This window comes from Pecten maximus, chromosome 14 (genome assembly GCF_902652985.1).
Source record: "Pecten maximus chromosome 14, xPecMax1.1, whole genome shotgun sequence".
Taxonomy (NCBI): domain Eukaryota; kingdom Metazoa; phylum Mollusca; class Bivalvia; order Pectinida; family Pectinidae; genus Pecten; species Pecten maximus.
In genome coordinates this window covers 15,333,109-15,353,653 of record NC_047028.1, presented here as the reverse complement: position 1 = coordinate 15,353,653, position 20,545 = coordinate 15,333,109, and the positions used below count along the sequence as shown (strand labels likewise).

The window sequence follows — 20,545 nt, the reverse complement described above, 5'->3', positions numbered from 1 at the left end:
GTCGTATAAGGATGGGAGGCCGACATCAGGACTACCAGTGTTGTATAAGGATGGGAAGCCGACATCAGAACTACCAGTGTGTTATAAGGATAGGAGGCCGACATGCACTGTCTTGATTCTATGAGAGAAATTGATATTCCACACTTACCATCTCCTGCTACCACACAATTGCATACAAAGCAGATGTTCCCGAAAAGCTGAAACAAACAACACAGTAACAAATTATATTTGACAAAATTCAAAACATAATGCGTAAAATTGTATTCAAAATGAAATTAATTATTGATCTTTGTGGAAAAAATTGTTAACTAAAAATATGCATGTACAGCTGCAATCTCAAAGAAAGAAAATGCTGCCTCGCTACTCTTTCTGGACTAACATTAGACTGCCTATTTATAAATACATGCCACGTGAAGACAGAAAATTTCCTATTTTCTAACATCCACAGTTCAAATTTGATGTTAATTTTTATAACCAGAAGCATATTAAAGCCTACTTAATGTGTGTTTTCCTGCTTGATTTGTCTTTAGGTGACCAAAATCGTATCACGTTTACTTTTAATTATTAATTCCATTATGACCATGTTTGGGACAGTCAGGAGCCCTAATAATATTACCTGATGATAATGAGTTTCACAGTAGGCCAACCCCTTCTTCTCATAATGTCTTGTGCCTAAGAATGGTCGCTCACATTTAGCGCACACGAAATGCTGTAACACAGAAAACATGTTATTAACATGTATCATTTAAAATTCATAAATCAAAGCATTTCTTATAAAAATATTTTAAAAGTACATTTTTTCTTCTCTTTACATGACCTTAAAACCTATCTATTGTTGCCACATTTCTCTACAAATAAAGATAAAGTGTAGTGTAATCGCCTACCTCTACATGCCAAGCCTTTCCCAGGGCGTGAACTACTCTTTCCTCAATAGGACGCCTGTAAAAAAAAATCAATATACAATATCAACTACATTTTTATCAAGTATCAATTCCAATATCGCCATTCCAGTTTTTCCATAAATTCATTAATACATGTTGAAATATTCACCACTGATTACACTCACTGTACAGAAGCTTGTGTAGATAAATATTTATAGAGATTTACAATTTGATACTTTTTGCTATTTGTTTTAGAGAATTATAGAATGTAACATGGGTTTGTTCCACAAACAAAGATATCTCAACCAGAGTGAAAGAGTTTGGCCAATCAGCAGGAGAATTGCTTGTGAGGCTTACCTCACATACTTGCAAGCAAAGTTTTTATGAATTTCTTTTATTGCACAATCTACAATGCTACTTGGAATGTCCATCAAAATTGCTTACATCATCAATTACTACATGGTTACTTCACCTAAAATGATGATGTTACGTTATTGTAAGTAGCGTTATACAGCGCACGCCAGCTATCTTTACCACCGCATGAGACCTATTTATCGATTTATCTTGTCACTTTACCCCTGTGTGAGATCAATTGATCTTTTCCCTTTACCCCTGTGTGAGATCAATTTATCTTGTCCCTTTACCCCTGTGTGAGATAGATTTATCTTGTCCCTTTACTCCGTGTGAGATCAATTTATCTTGTCCCTTTACTCCTGTGTGAGATAGATTTATCTTTTCCCTTTACTCCGTGTGAGATCCATTTATCTTGTCCCTTTACTCCGTGTGAGATCCATTTATCTTGTCCCTTTACCCCTGTGTGAGATCCATTTATCTTGTCCCTTTACTCCGTGTGAGATCCATTTATCTTGTCCCTTTACCCCCGTGTGAGATCCATTTATCTTGTCCCTTTACCCCTGTGTGAGATCGATTTATCTTGTCCCTTTACTCCGTGTGAGATCCATTTATCTTTTCTCTTTACCCCTGTGTGAGATCGATTTATCTTGTCCCTTTACCCCTGTGTGAGATCCATTTATCTTGTCCCTTTACCCCTGTGTGAGATCGATTTATCTTGTCCCTTTACCCCTGTGTGAGATCGATTTATCTTGTCCCTTTACCCATGTGTGAGATCCATTTATCTTTACCCTTTACCCCTGTGTGAGATCGATTTATCTTGTCCCTTTACCCATGTGTGAGATCCATTTATCTTGTCCCTTTACTCCGTGTGAGATCCATTTATCTTGTCCCTTTACCCCCGTGTGAGATCCATTTATCTTGTCCCTTTACCCCTGTGTGAGATCGATTTATCTTGTCCCTTTACCCCTGTGTGAGATCGATTTATCTTGTCCCTTTACCCATGTGTGAGATCGATTTATCTTTACCCTTTACCCCTGTGTGAGATCGATTTATCTTGTCCCTTTACCCATGTGTGATCCATTTATCTTGTCCCTTTACTCCGTGTGAGATCCATTTATCTTGTCCCTTTACTCCGTGTGAGATCCATTTATCTTTTCTCTTTACCCCTGTGTGAGATCGATTTATCTTGTCCCTTTACCCCTGTGTGAGATTGATTTATCTTGTCCCTTTACCCCTGTGTGAGATCGATTTATCTTGTCCCTTTACCCCTGTGTGAGATCGATTTATCTTGTCCCTTTACCCCTGTGTGAGATTGATTTATCTTGTCCCTTTACCCCTGTGTGAGATCGATTTATCTTGTCCCTTTACCCCTGTGTGAGATCAATTTATCTTGTCCCTTTACCCCCGTGTGAAATCGATTTATCTTTTCCCATTACCCCTGTGTGAAAGCGATTTATCTCTTCCCTAGCGACCCCTGGATAACCCTGTGGAGTATGTGAGATCGATTTATCTCTTCCCTAACGACCCCTGGATAACCCTGTGGAGTATGTGAGATCGATTTATCTCTTCACTAACGACCCCTGGATAACCCTGTGGAGTATGTGAGATCGATTTATCTCTTCCCTAACGACCCCTGGATAACCCTGTGGAGTATGTGAGAACGAGTTTGTTATATACCTGCAGGCTCCACATATGGGTATTCCCATCTTGTCATGACAACGCAGACAGAATAAGTCACCATTCTTCTCCCTTGCATCTGCGTTAAGTTCCCCACTGTAAAATTTAAACAGTACACAATGATATTGTTTTATATAACATTGTTTTACAGAGATTATTTCAACACAATTCACATACCATATGTGTATATCTTGCAATTATATAAATGATATATCTGCACTTCATCCCATGTAAAACATCCTCTTTTTTTACATTTAATACAGAAAAAAGATAATATCAAATATATAATCAAAGCTTTTTTTTACAGAAGTAAAAAGCAACACCTTTTTGTTTTGTAATTTAAAGCTTATAAACATTTACCTGCATGAGGAACAATTGAAGTGGTATGGGTGATAAGCTTCTCCTTTGTAGCGGATGTGGCCCTCTTCGATGATTGAACTACGAAAAAAAGAAATATTTTAATTCTTTCAACCTTGATTCTATACTTCACTCACATACATTTTGATAATATATGAATCTACATTTACTGACAAAATTTTGTATACATCCAAAACTAATTGTGCAAATTGTAACTGTTTAACAACATGTTGGCAAAATAATGGTTATTGACATTAATTGAGTTGAAAAATGAAATAATAATTCAAAAGGATGTTATTTTAAGATTTTTCTGTTAATAAAAACGATGTGACCAAAATGTTTAAATTAATCTGAGAAGTAAATTTTAAAGTTACCTGCAAAAAATTGTGATAGAGCGGAAAATTAATTCTCTATATCAACTAGTTCACAGTTCAAATCAGACTATTATATATACTTACTGACACTTATGACACACATATTTCCCCAGGCCTTTGGCTTTCTCCTTAGCATTGCACTCTCTGCACAGAGCTCTGAATAACACAAATATATATAGGTATTCATAACTAAATGTCATTTCTTTGGTGATATCAATTATTGTATAACATACTATGTCAGCTATATTGTACAAGTGCAATCAATGATTGCGAAAGCTCACCGGCGGCAGCAATCACACTATGCATTCATTTTTTATGTATGTATAAGCATGTCATTTTGAAATTGTATGTCACATAATATCGCTCCTAAACCTCTAATGGATGTATAAACCAAATAAGAAGGGTGTGGACTTACAAGTTTTCCAAAAATAACCCCCTAAATCTTTAAAATGGGTTTTTGTGTCAAAAAAAGTAAGTCCACTAAATGGTAAAATGCCCAAATAAAAATCACAATTTTTTTCTGCATGATTTTGCCATAACATCACTAGACCTCTAAGGAATGTATAAACCAAATTAGAAGGGCATGAGGTGTATACTTTTGGTCTTACAAGCTTTCCAAAAATTTACCCCAAAAACTTTAAGCGATGCCGACGCCGGGGTGACAGCATTAGCTCTCGGTTACTCGTAACCGGTGAGCTAAAAATGGTTACCGGTATTCCTCTCTGAACAGGTGCTGTTTGTGTACTCTTACGGTAGCTACTTAATACAATTTCCACCATCAAATTTTGAGCTCTAAGCATTTAAAATAATATTACACCGGTTTTGGAGTTTTACCTTCCAGCATTTTTGACAAAGCCAGCATCAGCTAGTGGTCCGGTACAGATCTCACACCTAAAACAATTGGGGTGCCAGCTGCCATTCATGGCCTTGATTACACGCCCGATGATGAACTCTCCTACAAGAATCATTCAGAAAATTCAGCATTATGTCACATGCACTGTAAAAGTATCATCTGGAGATTTTTGCATTATTTTAATTATACATTGACTACTAGACAAATCAAGTTTATTAAACTCTCATACAAATGGAAATTAACTTTTAAACAAAACAAGATTTAAACTATCAATTTGGTCACCTTAAGTTTATACCATGATATACATGTATCACTTATTTGGGCAAGAAATATGAAATTCAAAAAAAAAAATTCAAAATACAAAATATAAAACCAAACATGAAGGTTTTGAACAGTAAACGTTTATCCTCTTACATACAAGGATAAAATACATACCACACTTTCCACAACATGGAGCAAACAGCACATGGAAGTCATGTTCACAGTATTTCCTGCCTTCAAACTGAAAATCAAATCATTTAAATGATATTGAAATACTGTATCAGAAACAATATCACAGAAGTTCCGAAATTTAACAAACAATATCACATAAGTTCCGAAATTTAACAAACAATATCACAGAAGTTCCGAAATTTAACAATCAAGCTACCTCAACGTTATCAGCAAACAAAATTTTAATGAAATCTTTATATAAAAAAATTTCCTGAAGATTTGTGAATTTCCTAATTTGGTCCTATAAAATAGCAATGTAGAGTATTTATGTTTATCAAGGAGTCCAGCCCGAGTGTCGATACTACAGTAGACCAGATACTTATTAGCAATGAAAAATTACAACATACCTCATAGAAGATTCCATCTGGGAAAGGCTGGAAGCACTGAGCACAACTGTAAAGTGATATTAAATACTGGCATGAAATTAATAAAAAAAGAATCCATTTCAAAATATTAAGTACATTTTAATTTCTTTTTCAGGCCAAAGTTATAGGTACATAATGTAACTAAATCTACTAAATCCAGACACCTTTATCAAGGTTTCAAGCTAAAACTGGCTGGTTCTAATTAGCAAGGAAATCAGGAGGATGCCAGTAGCTGGATTTAATCATAATTCAAATGTATGTGGCTTTGTTTCACATCCTGGAAATGTAATATTTTTGTCTTTTTGCCTTTCTGTTCATTTTATACGCAAAATATGAAAGTTTTTATAAATTTTGCTATTTTTCTTGATAGAACTTATAAAAAGGAGGGTATAAGTATCACTGGATATGACTTTGATCAATACAAGAATTAGTTATAGCTCACAAATCTCGTCCATGTAGCATATATTACACTGTCATTATCCATGAGGTTTCTATGGAGAATGCTCTTGGTTACGACAGATTTCTCTAAAAGACACAAATATAGGAACTCTCAATGACAACACTAGAATCAAACAAGTCACACGTACTGACTTTGACTTCAACACTAGAATCAAACAAGTCACACGTACTGACTTTGACTTCAATACTAGAATCATACAAGTCACACGTACTGACTTTGACTTCAACACTAGAATCAAACAAGTCACACGTACTAACTTTGACTTCAATACTAGAATCAAACAAGTCACACGTACTAACTTTGACTTCAATACTAGAATCAAACAAGTCACACGTACTAACTTTGACTTATCTTCTATGAACTACTCAATATTACCATATCCACATAATACTACCAATAGCAGTATTATTATAAAACATGTTATACAGGTATACTTTAAAACAGGTTTTTATACAGGTATCATTGAAAACAGTTTTTTTTTAAAGAGGACATGTACAGAGCTGTTGAATCGGTCATCAGACTAGGGAGATCAATTCAGGCAAAATAATTTGTTCACACAGGATAAGACAAACAGTCTGAAGGAAGGTGACTGATGTTGATCGATTGTTAATCACCTGAAATGCATGTCTAGAGGTCAACCAAGCAATGACCCACAAATCTAACTCAAATTCTATCAGTCAACAGTTGTACCAGAAGTTATCTACCAGTCAATAGTTGTACCAGGAGTTATCTACCAGTCAACAGTTGTACCAGAAGTTATCTATCAGTCAACAGTTGTACCAGAGGTTATCTACCAGTCTACAGTTGTATCAGGAGTTATCTACCAGTCAACAGTTGTACCAGAAGTTATCTACCAGTCGACAGTTGTACCAGAGGTTATCTACCAGTCAACAGTTGTATCAGGAGTTATCTACCAGTCGACAGTTGTACCAGAGGTTATCTACCAGTCAACAGTTGTACCAGAAGTTATAATCTACCAGTTAACAGTTGTACCAGGAGTTATCTACCAGTCAACAGTTGTACCAGAAGTTATCTACCAGTCGACAGTTGTACCAGAAGTTATCTACCAGTCGACAGTTGTACCAGAAGTTATCTACCAGTCGACAGTTGTACCAGAAGTTATCTACCAGTCGACAGTTGTACCAGAAGTTATCTACCAGTCGACAGTTGTACCAGAAGTTATCTACCAGTCAACAGTTGTACCAGAGGTTATCTACCAGTCGACAGTTGTACCAGAAGTTATCTACCAGTCGACAGTTGTACCAGAGGTTATCTACCAGTCGACAGTTGTACCAGAAGTTATCTACCAGTCCACAGTTGTACCAGAGGTTATCTACCAGTCAACAGTTGTACCAGAGGTTATCTACCAGTCGACAGTTGTACCAGAAGTTATCTACCAGTCGACAGTTGTACCAGAAGTTATCTACCAGTCGACAGTTGTACCAGAAGTTATCTACCAGTCGACAGTTGTACCAGAAGTTATCTACCAGTCGACAGTTGTACCAGAAGTTATCTACCAGTCGACAGTTGTACCAGAAGTTATCTACCAGTCCACAGTTGTACCAGAAGTTATCTACCAGTCGACAGTTGTACCAGAAGTTATCTACCAGTCGACAGTTGTACCAGAAGTTATCTACCAGTCGACAGTTGTACCAGAAGTTATCTACCAGTCAACAGTTGTACCAGAAGTTATCTACCAGTCGACAGTTGTACCAGAAGTTATCTACCAGTCGACAGTTGTACCAGAAGTTATCTACCAGTCGACAGTTGTACCAGAAGTTATCTACCAGTCGACAGTTGTACCAGAAGTTATCTACCAGTCAACAGTTGTACCAGAAGTTATCTACCAGTCGACAGTTGTACCAGAAGTTATCTACCAGTCCACAGTTGTACCAGAGGTTATCTACCAGTCGACAGTTGTACCAGAAGTTATCTACCAGTCAACAGTTGTACCAGAGGTTATCTACCAGTCGACAGTTGTACCAGAAGTTATCTACCAGTCGACAGTTGTACCAGAGGTTATCTACCAGTCAACAGTTGTATCAGAAGTTATCTACCAGTCGACAGTTGTATCAGAAGTTATCTACCAGTCACAGTTGTACCAGAGTTATCTACCAGTCGAACAGTTGTACCAGAAGTTATCTACCAGTCAACAGTTGTACCAGAGGTTATCTACCAGTCGACAGTTTGTACCAGGAAGTTATCTACCAGTCAACAGTTGTACCAGAGGTTATCTACCAGTCAACAGTTGTACCAGAAGTTATCTACCAGTCGACAGTTGTACCAGGAGTTATCTACCAGTCCACAGTTGTACCAGAAGTTATCTACCAGTCGACAGTTGTACCAGAGGTTATCTACCAGTCGACAGTTGTACCAGAAGTTATCTACCAGTCAACAGTTGTACCAGGAGTTATCTACCAGTCAACAGTTGTACCAGAAGTTATCTACCAGTCAACAGTTGTACCAGAAGGTTATCTACCAGTCCGACAGTTGTACCAGAGGTTATCTACCAGTCAACAGTTGTACCAGAAGTTATCTACCAGTCGACAGTTGTACCAGAGGTTATCTACCAGTCGACAGTTGTACCAGGAGTTATCTACCAGTCCACAGTTGTACCAGAAGTTATCTACCAGTCCACAGTTGTACCAGAAGTTATTAAACACACACAGAAACCATGAAAACCAAACAAAATCAAACAGAAATCCAAAGCAAATCTTCTCATTCCTATAACCACACTTTCAGACAACATGCACAAGTTAATATCATAATTTTGATTTCGTGTCTGTGTGAAATCTTTCATAAAGTGTGACGTGCCAAAATGATTAAATGTGACAAGCTGGGTCGTTCATCAGCAACCAGATCAATTGGTAGAGCATCCAGCTAGTTTTCCCAGGGTCGAACCCCAGTCCAGCCATGCATATTTCAATTCCTCTTACACAAAAGGGGGTTCAAACAGCTGACAAGTAGTTCTTGTGGAACCACGGTCATGGGGGGGGGGGGAACGCTACAGTCTAGAAGTTTGGGACGCTACAGTCTAGAAGTTTCATGACAATCAGATAAATTTAAAAAAAGAAGAAAAAGTAGAAAAATCAGAAATATGTCTCCAGTAGAACAATGACATCAACATTCTATTTTAAGTATTGTTGACCTCTTTTCAGACACCAAGTGGTTTGATAAGCACACTTGTGCAAGAGATCAGTTATAAAGTTTAATGACAGACGAAAAATGAAGTGAGTAGGGGTTATATATTGCTGGGAGACCCCTCCATATGTACTCATCATAAGGACATGATTTATATAGTGAGTCAGGCTGACAAGTGACAATATTACTTTTACATGTATTCTATCGCACAAGTCTGCAAATCTTAGTTGTGAGAACCTGAATTCGTCATTGACAAGATAACACCACCAGCAATTTTCTCTTGAAACAAAAACGATCTCTCACTGAAATAAATCCATTGTCAGTGATCAGTTCTCACTGGTCCATTTGGCAAGATGACACCAATTTTCACTTAACCTGAACCACCGAGTCTGTAGCTATATGGCTCCAATTATCAGAATATCATTTTTTTTTTTTTGACAATTTCTGCATTTGCTCAAAAAGTAAAAGCTTTTACTAGTTGCAGGTCATGTTTTATTTCAAAACACAATTACAGAAAGGCCATCTGACTTGTTACATTATTGAAGTTTTGTTTTAAAGGCAAAAAAAAAATCAATATATTAGACATCGTATGGCTAAACAGGATGGAATTAAAGGTTTGAATTACAGGACATTGAGTGTAAAATGTGATAGGCTATCAGGACACTGGGTGGTGACAGATGAAAATGACAGATCATTTTACAGTTTTTAATTAAACAGTATTATAAACCTAGCCATAAAATAAGGTGTACCGAGACTGATTAATAGACCTAACCACAGGAATTTATTGAATTAATTTGCCGACATTCTGAAGAGACAACTGCTGTAGTTGGTGTCAGCTGTTTGAGTGTTTTTATTATAAAAGACATATTTCTGGAATTTGAATGAAACATGGAAGTTTTTTTCTGCCTTATACTCAATCTGAGAGAATTCTATGCAAATTTTCTGCCACACAGAATTTTTTAATCAGACCCATCTAACTTGCTGAAAAATTCATGTGTAGTCATATCAATGATTACATTTCCATTCTTAAGTAAGTGAGAACCACATTTACTACTTCAAAACATAAGGTTAAACTACAAACATCATAGTCTCATATACATCGATACTAGATGAGCCATGTGTACAGACATTTTTATACTGCAGGAACATATAACAGAGCTCAAGAACCTATGGAACATATTACAGAGCTCAAGATCCTATAGAACATATAACAGAGCTCAAGATCCTATGGAACATATAACAGAGCTCAAGATCCTATAGAACATATAACAGAGATCAAGATCCTATTGAACATATAACAGACCTCAAGAACCTATTGAACATATAACAGAGCTCAAGATCCTATTGAACATATAACAGAGATCAAGATCCTATTGAACATATAACAGACCTCAAGATCCTATTGAACATTTAACACAGCTCAAGATCCTATAGAACATATAACAGAGCTCAAGAACCTATAGAACATATAACAGACCTCAAGATCCTATTGAACATTTAACACAGCTCAAGATCCTATAGAACATATAACAGAGCTCAAGAACCTATAGAACATATAACAGAGCTCAAGAACCTATGGAACATATTACAGAGCTCAAGAACCTATGGAACATATTACAGAGCTCAAGATCCTATTGAACATATAACAGAGCTCAAGATCCTATTGAACATATAACAGAGCTCAAGATCCTATTGAACATATAACAGAGATCAAGATCCTATTGAACATATAACAGACCTCAAGAACCTATTGAACATATAACAGAGCTCAAGATCCTATTGAACATATAACAGAGATCAAGATCCTATTGAACATATAACAGACCTCAAGATCCTATTGAACATTTAACACAGCTCAAGAACTTATGGAACATATAACACAGCTCAAGATCCTATAGAACATATAACAGAGCTCAAGATCCTATTGAACATATTACAGAGCTCAAGATACTATAGAACATATAACAGAGCTCAAGATCCTATAGAACATATAACACAGCTCAACATCCTATAGAACATATAACAGAGATCAAGATCGTATAGAACATATAACAGAGCTCAAGATCCTATGGAACATATTACAGAGCTCAAGAACCTATGGAACATATAACAGAGCTCAAGATCCTATAGAACATATAACACAGCTCAAGATCCTATGGAACATATAACAGAGCTCAAGATCCTATGGAACATATAACAGAGCTCAAGATCCTATAGAACATATAACAGAGCTCAAGATCCTATGGAACATATAACAGAGCTCAAGATCCTATAGAACATATAACAGAGCTCCAGATCCTATAGAACATATAACAGAGCTCAAGATCCTATAGAACATATAACAGAGATCAAGATCCTATAGAACATATAACAGAGCTCAAGAACCTATTGAACATATAACAGAGCTCAAGATCCTATAGAACATATAACACAGCTCAAGATCCTATGGAACATATAACAGAGCTCAACATCCTATTGAACATATAACAGAGCTCAAGAACCTATTGAACATATAACAGAGCTCAACATCCTATGGAACATATAACAGAGCTCAACATCCTATAGAACATATAACACAGCTCAAGAACCTATTGAACATATAACAGAGCTCAAGAACCTATGGAACATATAACAGAGCTCAAGAACCTATGGAACATATAACAGAGCTCAACATCCTATAGAACATATAACACAGCTCAAGAACCTATTGAACATATAACACAGCTCAAGAACCTATGGAACATATAACACAGCTCAATATCCTATGGAACATATAACAGACCTCATGATCCTATGGAACATATAACAGAGCTCAAGATCCTATAGAACATATAACAGAGCTCAAGATCCTATGGAACATATAACAGAGCTCAAGATCCTATAGAACATATAACACAGCTCAAGATCCTATGGAACATATAACAGAGCTCAAGATCCTATAGAACATATAACAGAGCTCAAGATCCTATGGAACATACAACAGAGATCAAGATATAACACAGCTCAAGAACGTGTGGTTTAAAATAATGAAAATGCATTCAAATTTAACTGTAGTTGTTTAAAATACAGATCATTCAAATATAAAGAAGAGTAACTCCTGACGCAAGGGGTCTTTTTCAACCACAGCTAGCCCTGGTTTCATCAACATTTGTTATCTTAAGGAAATTCCTTAACTTAAAATTTACCATAAAAAAGTATTATTGGATTAAAAGAAAATTCCTGAGTCTTTTTTTAAAGGTGGTCGCCGCATGTGGACCTAGCAGCCCCACATGTGGTACTATGTTAGTACTTACACAAAGCATTTGGTGTGCCACACCTGCCCGTTGCAGTTTACCATTTGCTCCCATGGATTTAGATAGTCACCGCACTTTGCACATGCCAAGTCATACGGCTTTTTCTGCAGTTCACTGGTGTATGAACAGCATTGCCAAGATAAACAAAAAGCATTAACATTGAGCAAAGAAAAATTGATAAGCATAATGTTTAAATAATTCTTCCCAAGACTAAAGTGTGATAAATAAAACAGGGATAAAGCATAAATATAGCTAGACATGATACATAAAATTGTGATAAATAATGTAAACAGAAAATATGCATTATGCATAAATAAATATACTGGCCTACATGCATCGTACAAAATTCACATTATGACTTCTTTGTGTGTACCAGCCCCTGAACAACTAGGGTCAGCATTTAAGGTTGAGTGCCCTTATAAGCAGTTGGTGGCTACCTCACACCACAACATACATGAGACTTGCCCTATCCTATCCAGACCAATTTGGCTGAAGTGTCTTGCCAAAGATCACAAGCACAACAGTACATGATGATCCTTGATCTCAGATTCTTAAAGCACAAACTGTAGGGATCGAACATTCACCTCCCATCTTCACCAAAGATTACTGTATTCAATGCCCTTAAGAATAAGCTTTCACAGTCCCCTGTATACAATACAAATGTATTGGGTACTATATATAGATTGTAAGGAATTTGAATATGACTGACACCTTCAATGTTTAATTTATGACATGTCCATTAATTTCAAAATTTTGAATTTGATAAAAAGCTTAAACTTTTATCAGTTTTTTATTGATGTTTTTTTCGGTAAAAATAAATTAATTTGAAGTTTTATCAGTAATCAGAAAAAAAAACTTGATTAAATTATCTAAAATATCATAATTATTTCACAAAATTAAATTTGAAAAAAATACCATGAATACCCGCAGGTCCATTTTGTTGAGAGTACCTGGTAATAAGATCATTACCCAGGGGTCCATTTTGTTGTGTCTATCAGCTGGTTATAAGATATTTACTAAGGGGTCCATTTTGTTGTGTCTATCAGCTGGTTATAAGATATTTACTAAGGGGTCCATTTTGTTGTGTCTATCAGCTGGTTATAAGATATTTACTAAGGGGTCCATTTTGTTGTGTCTATCAGCTGGTTATAAGATATTTACTAAGGGGTCCATTTTGTTGGGATTACTTGGAAATCAGATAATTACCCGGGCGGGGTCCATTTTGTTGGGATTACCTGGTTATAAGATAATTACCCAGGGGTCCATTTAGTTGGGATTACCTGAAAATCAGATAACTACCCGGGGTGGGGTCCATTTTGTTGGGATTACCTGAAAATCAGATAATTACCCGGGCGGGGTCCATTTTGTTGGGATTACCCAGTAATGAGATGGAAAGTAATCCATCCCCTTAATCAAGGATCAATGTAAATTACATGTATTGAGTTAGTCGTGTACTGGAGAAAAACTATGTATATGAACTTATTTTTTTTTCTCTTCTGTCAATTTGAATTGGAATATATAGGTATGATATCAGGAGGAACATGCAACATGCAAACGTGAATACATTGTACCATGTTATATGATTACACGTACATTCTTGTATACATGAAATATTCTATAACTTTCCAAAAGGAGACATGCTTTGTGCAAAATCATGTGCAAAATGCAGTGACATTTTATAAATACAACTACCGATCAACAATAATGTCTTTTAAAATAGATATGAAGTTATGGATGACATGTAATTGTAATGCATTTATAACTTAATAAACACATTAGAAGAAGCTGTTTGTGATACAGCAAGACACAGAACAAAATCCGTGACTCTATGGCCTCATGGTTCTATAGAATAAGATGTCAAAGTTATACAACAAGACACAGAACAAAATCCGTGACTCTTGGCCTCATAGTTCTATAGAATAAGATGTCAAAGTTATACAACAAAACACAGAACAAAATCCGTGACTCTAGGCCACATGGTTCTATAGAATAAGATGTCTCGGTTTTGCAACAAGACACGGAACAAAATCCGTGACTCTAGGCCTCATGGTTCTATAGAATAAGATGTCTAAGTTATACAAGACACAACAAAATCCATGACTCTAGGTGCCATGATCATTGCTCTGTAGAAGAAGATGTCTATATGTTATACAGTCAATGCTATGACCATTACATGTCCCCAACATTAGATTGCCATATCTGGTGTTACATGAAACCATTGAATTCCTTTAACACAAGGCATTGACACGTTCCTATAAACAAACCCACTGGGAGGATGATACATGATTTGATCCATGACAGGAGCTCCATTTTACCAATTACCGCCTACAGCCATCAAATGTTAAACTGACAAACATTTATCTATTTCACAAGTCCATAAAATAAACCACAGGTAATTTATGAGAACTTGACTCTCCTATTTTAAATCCTTGACTTTTTTTTCAGATCGTGAAATCCCTGTGGTTTTCACATTCAGCTGTGAAGTATTCACACAACAGTCACCTGAAAAATGATCTACTACATTCTGGTTGGAAGCAAATGTTTTCATGTCCTGTTGAAACAGAAAGCAAGGATTTGTATTACATCCAATAGATGTTTTTACCTGAATAGGAGGCTATAATCATATAATGATTGTAATCAATTATAATGTACAAGTGAGTTGCCTAGTAGATTTTGTTTGTTTGAACATCCAGGATATTTTTGAGGCAGAGTCTCCTTGTAGTAGTTGGTGACTACCTCAATGAACAATATAAGGGAGGCCCATTACATGCCATTCAAAGCAATTATGGTTAAATGTATCTTGCCCAAGGACACAACCATGACAGCACAGACCAGCTCGTTGTTCAGTTTCCACGCACCTGGGACCTTCACCTGAGTAACTATCATAATTGAAACCAAATTGAAAATTTCATAATTGTAGGTCAATATATCCAGTTTCCGTATTATATTGGGTTACTTAACAGATTGGCCTGTGTCTAAATACATAAAATTGCCCTTTAATTCACCTTTACAATTCAGACAATTTTACTGAAAAGTTGTTTGGATTAACAACGATTTACAGATAATTTTTAAAATGTATCCAGTTATTCTGTCAAAGAAGGGAACTGTAGCAGCTGATTTGAATCAGGAATTCTTAACATGAAACAGTTTAAGATATAAGTTGAGCTACCAATGGCTTCATCAGCAACAACAGATCCGGGGATGGTCTAGATCCAGGGATTGCTGAAGAGTCAGGGATGGTCTAGATCCAGGGATGATATAGAGCCGGGGATGATATAGAGCCAGGGATGGTCTAGATCCGGGGATGGTCTAGAGCCAAGGATGGTCTAGATTCAGGGATGGTCTAGAGCCAAGGATGGTCTAGAGCCAAGGATGGTCAAGAGCCAAGGATGGTCTAGAGTCAGGGATGGTCTAGAGCCAAGGATGGTCTAGAGCCAAGGATGGTCTAGAGTCAGGGATGGTCTAGAGCCGGGGATGGTCTAGAGCCGGGGATGGTCTAGATCCAGGGATAGTCTAGATCCAGGGATAGTCTGGAGCCTGAGATAGTCTAGAGTCAGGGATGGTCTAGAGCCTGAGATAGTCTAGAGCCAGGGATGGTCTAAAGCTGGGGATAGTCAAGATCCAGGGATGGTCTAGAGCCGGGGATGGTCTAGAGCCAAGGATGGTCTAGAGCCAAGGATGGTCGAGAGCCGGGGATGATATAGAGCCAGGGATGGTCTAGAGCCGGGGATGGTCTGGAGCCTGAGATAGTCTAGAGCCGGGGATGGTCTAGAGCCGGGGATGGTCTAGAGCCAAGGATGGTCTAGAGCCAAGGATGGTCGAGAGCCGGGGATGATATAGAGCCAGGGATGGTCTAGAGCCGGGGATGGTCTAGAGCCGGGGATGGTCTAGAGCCAAGGATGGTCTAGGGCCGGGGATGATATAGAGCCAGGGATGGTCTAGAGCCGGGGATGGTCTAGAGCCGGGGATGGTCTAGAGCTGGGGATGGTCTAGATCCAGGGATGGTCTAGATCCAGGGATAGTCTGGAGCCTGAGATAGTCTAGAGCCGGGGATGGTCTAGAGCCAGGGATGGTCTAGAGCCGGGGATGGTCTAGAGTCGGGGATGGTCTAGAGCCAAGGATGGTCTAGAGCCAAGGATGGTCGAGAGCCGGGGATGATATAGAGCCAGGGATGGTCTAGAGCCAAGGATGGTCGAGAGCCGGGGATGATATAGAGCCAGGGATGGTCTAGAGCCAAGGATGGTCGAGAGCCGGGGATGATATAGAGCCAGGGATGGTCTAGAGCCGGGGATGGTCTAGAGCTGGGGATGGTCTAGAGCCAAGGATGGTCGAGAGCCAGGGATGATATAGAGCCAGGAATGGTCTAGAGCCGGGGATGGTCTAGATCCAGGGATGGTCTAGAGCCTGAAAGATGGTCTAGATCCCGGGATGGTCTAGAGCCAAAGATGGTCTAGAGCTAGGGATGGTCTAGAACCAGGGATGGTCTAGAGTCAGGGATGGTCTAGATCCAGGGATGGTCTAGAGCCTGAAAGATGGTCTAGATCCTGGGATGGTCTAGAGCCAGGGATGGTCTAGAGCCTGAGAGATGGTCTAGATCCCGGGATGGTCTAGAGCCAGAGATGGTCTAGAGCTAGGGATGGTCTAGAACCAGGGATGGTCTAGAGTCAGGGATGGTCTAGATTCGGGGATGGTCTATTGCCACACATGGTCTAGAGTCAGGGATGTCTAGAGCCAGGAATGGTCTAGGACAAAAGTAAAATCTTCTGTTACTTTAGATAAATTGAGTTGGACAACATTTTCTTTCAGAAACAACAATTTTGAACACAAAATATTAACATGCCAAATATAACTTAACTTTAAAGCTAAAAGCTGGTGATCAAACTTTGATATTAAACCAGATCTGGTTAATTACTACATTGTATTTCTAATTCAAATAATAATTATATAGTTAGGTCTATTGTTATTTATATACTAAACACTTCCTGGATGGCTGACCATGTGAAGTAAAGATATCAACATTTGTTTTACAAATCTGTGACCTTCAAATATTTGCCCACCCCTGAAGTATGATAAGATAATAGCCATAAAAAGTCAAATAGAACTCCCAGGGTACTATGAGAGTTCTACCTTCACTGAAATTGTATAGGTCAGATACAACCCAATATAGACCTAGTGTTGACACTGGTACAATAACCCACAACTTAATACCTTATAACTGGGACAACAGGTCAACACAACTTACAGGTGTAGCATTTTGTCCATGAAACTCAAAATGGCTGATGAATAAACAATTGGAAGTATAGTTTATTCAAAATGTGATATGTGTAAATATCAACCAGGTTTAACTGCCCTTCAATCATGTACGTACATAATAGAATTCTACAACAAGTATGGAACCAGTTGAAGCTATCAATTGATCATTAATTTTTTGTTATCCTGCATGGCAGATAGCAGGATTGAGGTCTGATGTGGGAGGAAAACAAGAGAAAACTTTTTAAGCCTGATCAAATCCCACCCATCTTGGTACACGGCTAGCTACTGCACTTTCCACTGGGCCATGGTTTTATTTAAAAAGACATGAATAAGTTTGACAGCATACCTATTCTATACATATCTGTATATGGATCAACATGATAAGATGTATAAATGACAAGAGATCCCAGAGGGATCTTGGCGCCCACCATTGAATGATCTTTATAGGTTCCATGTCAGATTGATCTTTTCTCTACTTTTCCCTTCCTCTAAGTCTTACTAATCTGTGTATTTTCATAAACAGCCCTCTATAGCTAGTACATTTCAAACAAGGGGAACCTATATATAAAATTTAAGATTTAGCGATAATGGCTGTCTGTCGGCCATGTTGTTTTCGGATTGGTCCCAATATGCATAACTAGGCACTGAGGGAAACCTACATATGAAATTTGAGAAAGATCCCTTCAGTACTTTCTGAGAAATAGCGATAACAAACTTCAATTGTCAATATCCAAGATGGCTGCCTGTCGGCCATGTTGTTTTCCGATTGGTCTCAAAATGCAATATGCATAACTAGGCACCAAGAGAAACCTACATATGAAATTAGAGAAAGATCCCTTCAGTGCTTTCTGAGAAATAGCGATAACAAACTTCAATTGTCAAAATCCAAGATGGCTGCCTGTCGGCCATGTTGTTTTCCGATTGGTCTCAAAATGCAATATGCATAACTAGGCACCAAGAGAAACCTACACATGAAATTAGAGAAAGATCCCTTCAGTGCTTTCTGAGAAATAGCGATAACAAACTTCAATTGTCAAAATCCAAGATGGCTGCTTGTCGGCCATGTTGTTTTCCGATTGGTCTCAAAATGCAATATGCATAACTAGGCACCGAGGGAAACCTGCGTATGAAATTTCAGAAAGATCTCTTCATCACTTTCTGAGAAATAGAGATAACAAACTTCAATTGTCAAAATCCAAGATGGCTGCCTGTCGGCCATGTTGTTTTCCGATTGGTCTCAAAATGCAACATGCATAACGAGGCACCAAGGGGAACCTACATATGAAATTTGAGAAAGATCCCTTCAGTACTTTCTGAGAAATAGCGATAACAAACTTCAATTGTCAAAATCCAAGATGGCTGCCTGTCGGCCATGTTGTTTTCCGATTGGTCTCAAAATGCAATATGCATAACTAGGCACCAAGGGGAACCTACATATGAAATTTGAGAAAGATCCCTTCAGTGCTTTCTGAGGAATAGCGATAACAAACTTCAATTGTCAAAATCCAAGATGGCTGCCTGTCGGCCATGTTGTTTTCCGATTGGTCTCAAAATGCAATATGCATAACTAGGCACCAAGGGGAACCTACATATGAAATTTAAGAAAGATCCCTTCAGTACTTTCTGAGAAATAGCGATAACAAACTTCAATTGTCAAAATCCAAGATGGCTGCCTGTCGGCCATGTTGTTATCCGATTGGTCTCAAAATGCAATATGCATAACTAGGCACCAAGGGGAACCTACATATGAAATTTGAGAAAGATCCCTTCAGTACTTTCTGAGAAATAGCGATAACAAACTTCAATTGTCAAAATCCAAGATGGCTGCCTGTCGGCCATGTTGTTTTCCGATTGGTCTCAAAATGCAATATGCATAACTAGGCACCAAGGGGAACCTACATATGAAATTTGAGAAAGATCCCTTCAGTACTTTCTGAGAAATAGCGATAACAAACTTCAATTGTCAAAATCCAAGATGGCTGCCTGTCGGCCATATTGTTTTCCGATTGGTCTCAAAATGCAATATGCATAACTAGGCACCAAGGGGAACCTACATATGAAATTTGAGAAAGATCCCTTCAGTACTTTCTGAGAAATAGCGATAACAAACTTCAATTGTCAAAATCCAAGATGGCTGCCTGTCGGCCATGTTGTTTTCCGATTGGTCTCAAAATGCAATATGCATAACTAGGCACCAAGGGGAACCTACATATGAAATTTGAGAAAGATCCCTTCAGTACTTTCTGAGGATTAGCGATAACAAGAATTGTTTACGGACGGACGGAGGGACGGACGGAGGGACGGACGGACGACGGACCACGGACGCAGGGCGATTTGAATAGCCCACCATCTGATGATGGTGGGCTAAAAATAAGGTGGAACTTCGTTAACTCGAACTCGACGGGACCACGATAAAACTGTGAGCTACCGGAGTGTTCGAATTAAGCAAGTTGTCATTTTTGGTGCAAAAAAATGTATGTAATTTGTAGCATCTTCAAATTTGCAACATTTTTAAACTCTAAATTAATTTGGTTTCAAATAACTACACTAACTGATCAATCTCTAAAAAGCACACAGTGACACACATCCACCAAATCCAGGTAACACTGGACTTGTCCATAACTACCTATATCAGGCTATATATATACAGGGTTTACTTGACACACATCTTCCAGACTACACTAACAGATGTAAAGTCTGGGTAATCCAGCAATATACACCATGCCAATCACATGTCCTAGACACAAGCACTGTATTCAAACCAAACTGGAACAAATTTACCAGAGATTTATATCTACAGGTTTATGTATATCATATCAATACTCCCATACATTAGTAGACTGAGTTTTCAACTTTTCGTAAGGGGAAATTTTTATCACCAAAGTTGTATTAACAGATAGGGAACAATATTTATTGTCGTATTAAAAGATATGTAACAATATTAATTAAAATTTTTGCACTTACTATTAGTAATTACAATTACTTCAATATTCTGCACACAGAAGAAAATCACAAACTGACGTTTATATGTGTATTTTAAGTGAA

The 20,545-nt window shown here is 37.8% G+C and overlaps 1 protein-coding gene across 4 annotated transcripts in view; it reads right to left on the bottom strand.

Annotated features, from left to right (window-relative positions):
- The window catches only part of LOC117342873 (LIM and senescent cell antigen-like-containing domain protein 1), a 57,830-nt gene that overhangs the window by 10,304 nt on the left and 26,981 nt on the right, over positions 1 to 20,545 (bottom strand). For 2 of the 4 annotated variants that reach the window (XM_033905163.1, XM_033905161.1), the window contains exons 3-12: positions 12,248 to 12,361; positions 5,336 to 5,381; positions 4,932 to 4,998; positions 4,478 to 4,598; positions 3,728 to 3,799; positions 3,273 to 3,350; positions 2,913 to 3,008; positions 885 to 939; positions 617 to 709; positions 149 to 197 (exon numbers count right to left, since the gene is read on the bottom strand). In XM_033905163.1, the coding sequence (XP_033761054.1) occupies positions 149 to 197; positions 617 to 709; positions 885 to 939; positions 2,913 to 3,008; positions 3,273 to 3,350; positions 3,728 to 3,799; positions 4,478 to 4,598; positions 4,932 to 4,998; positions 5,336 to 5,381; positions 12,248 to 12,361 (791 nt within the window). The remainder of the gene's footprint in view (positions 1 to 148; positions 198 to 616; positions 710 to 884; positions 940 to 2,912; positions 3,009 to 3,272; positions 3,351 to 3,727; positions 3,800 to 4,477; positions 4,599 to 4,931; positions 4,999 to 5,335; positions 5,382 to 12,247; positions 12,362 to 20,545) is intronic. The other 2 variants (XM_033905164.1, XM_033905162.1) reach the window with 1 other exon arrangement.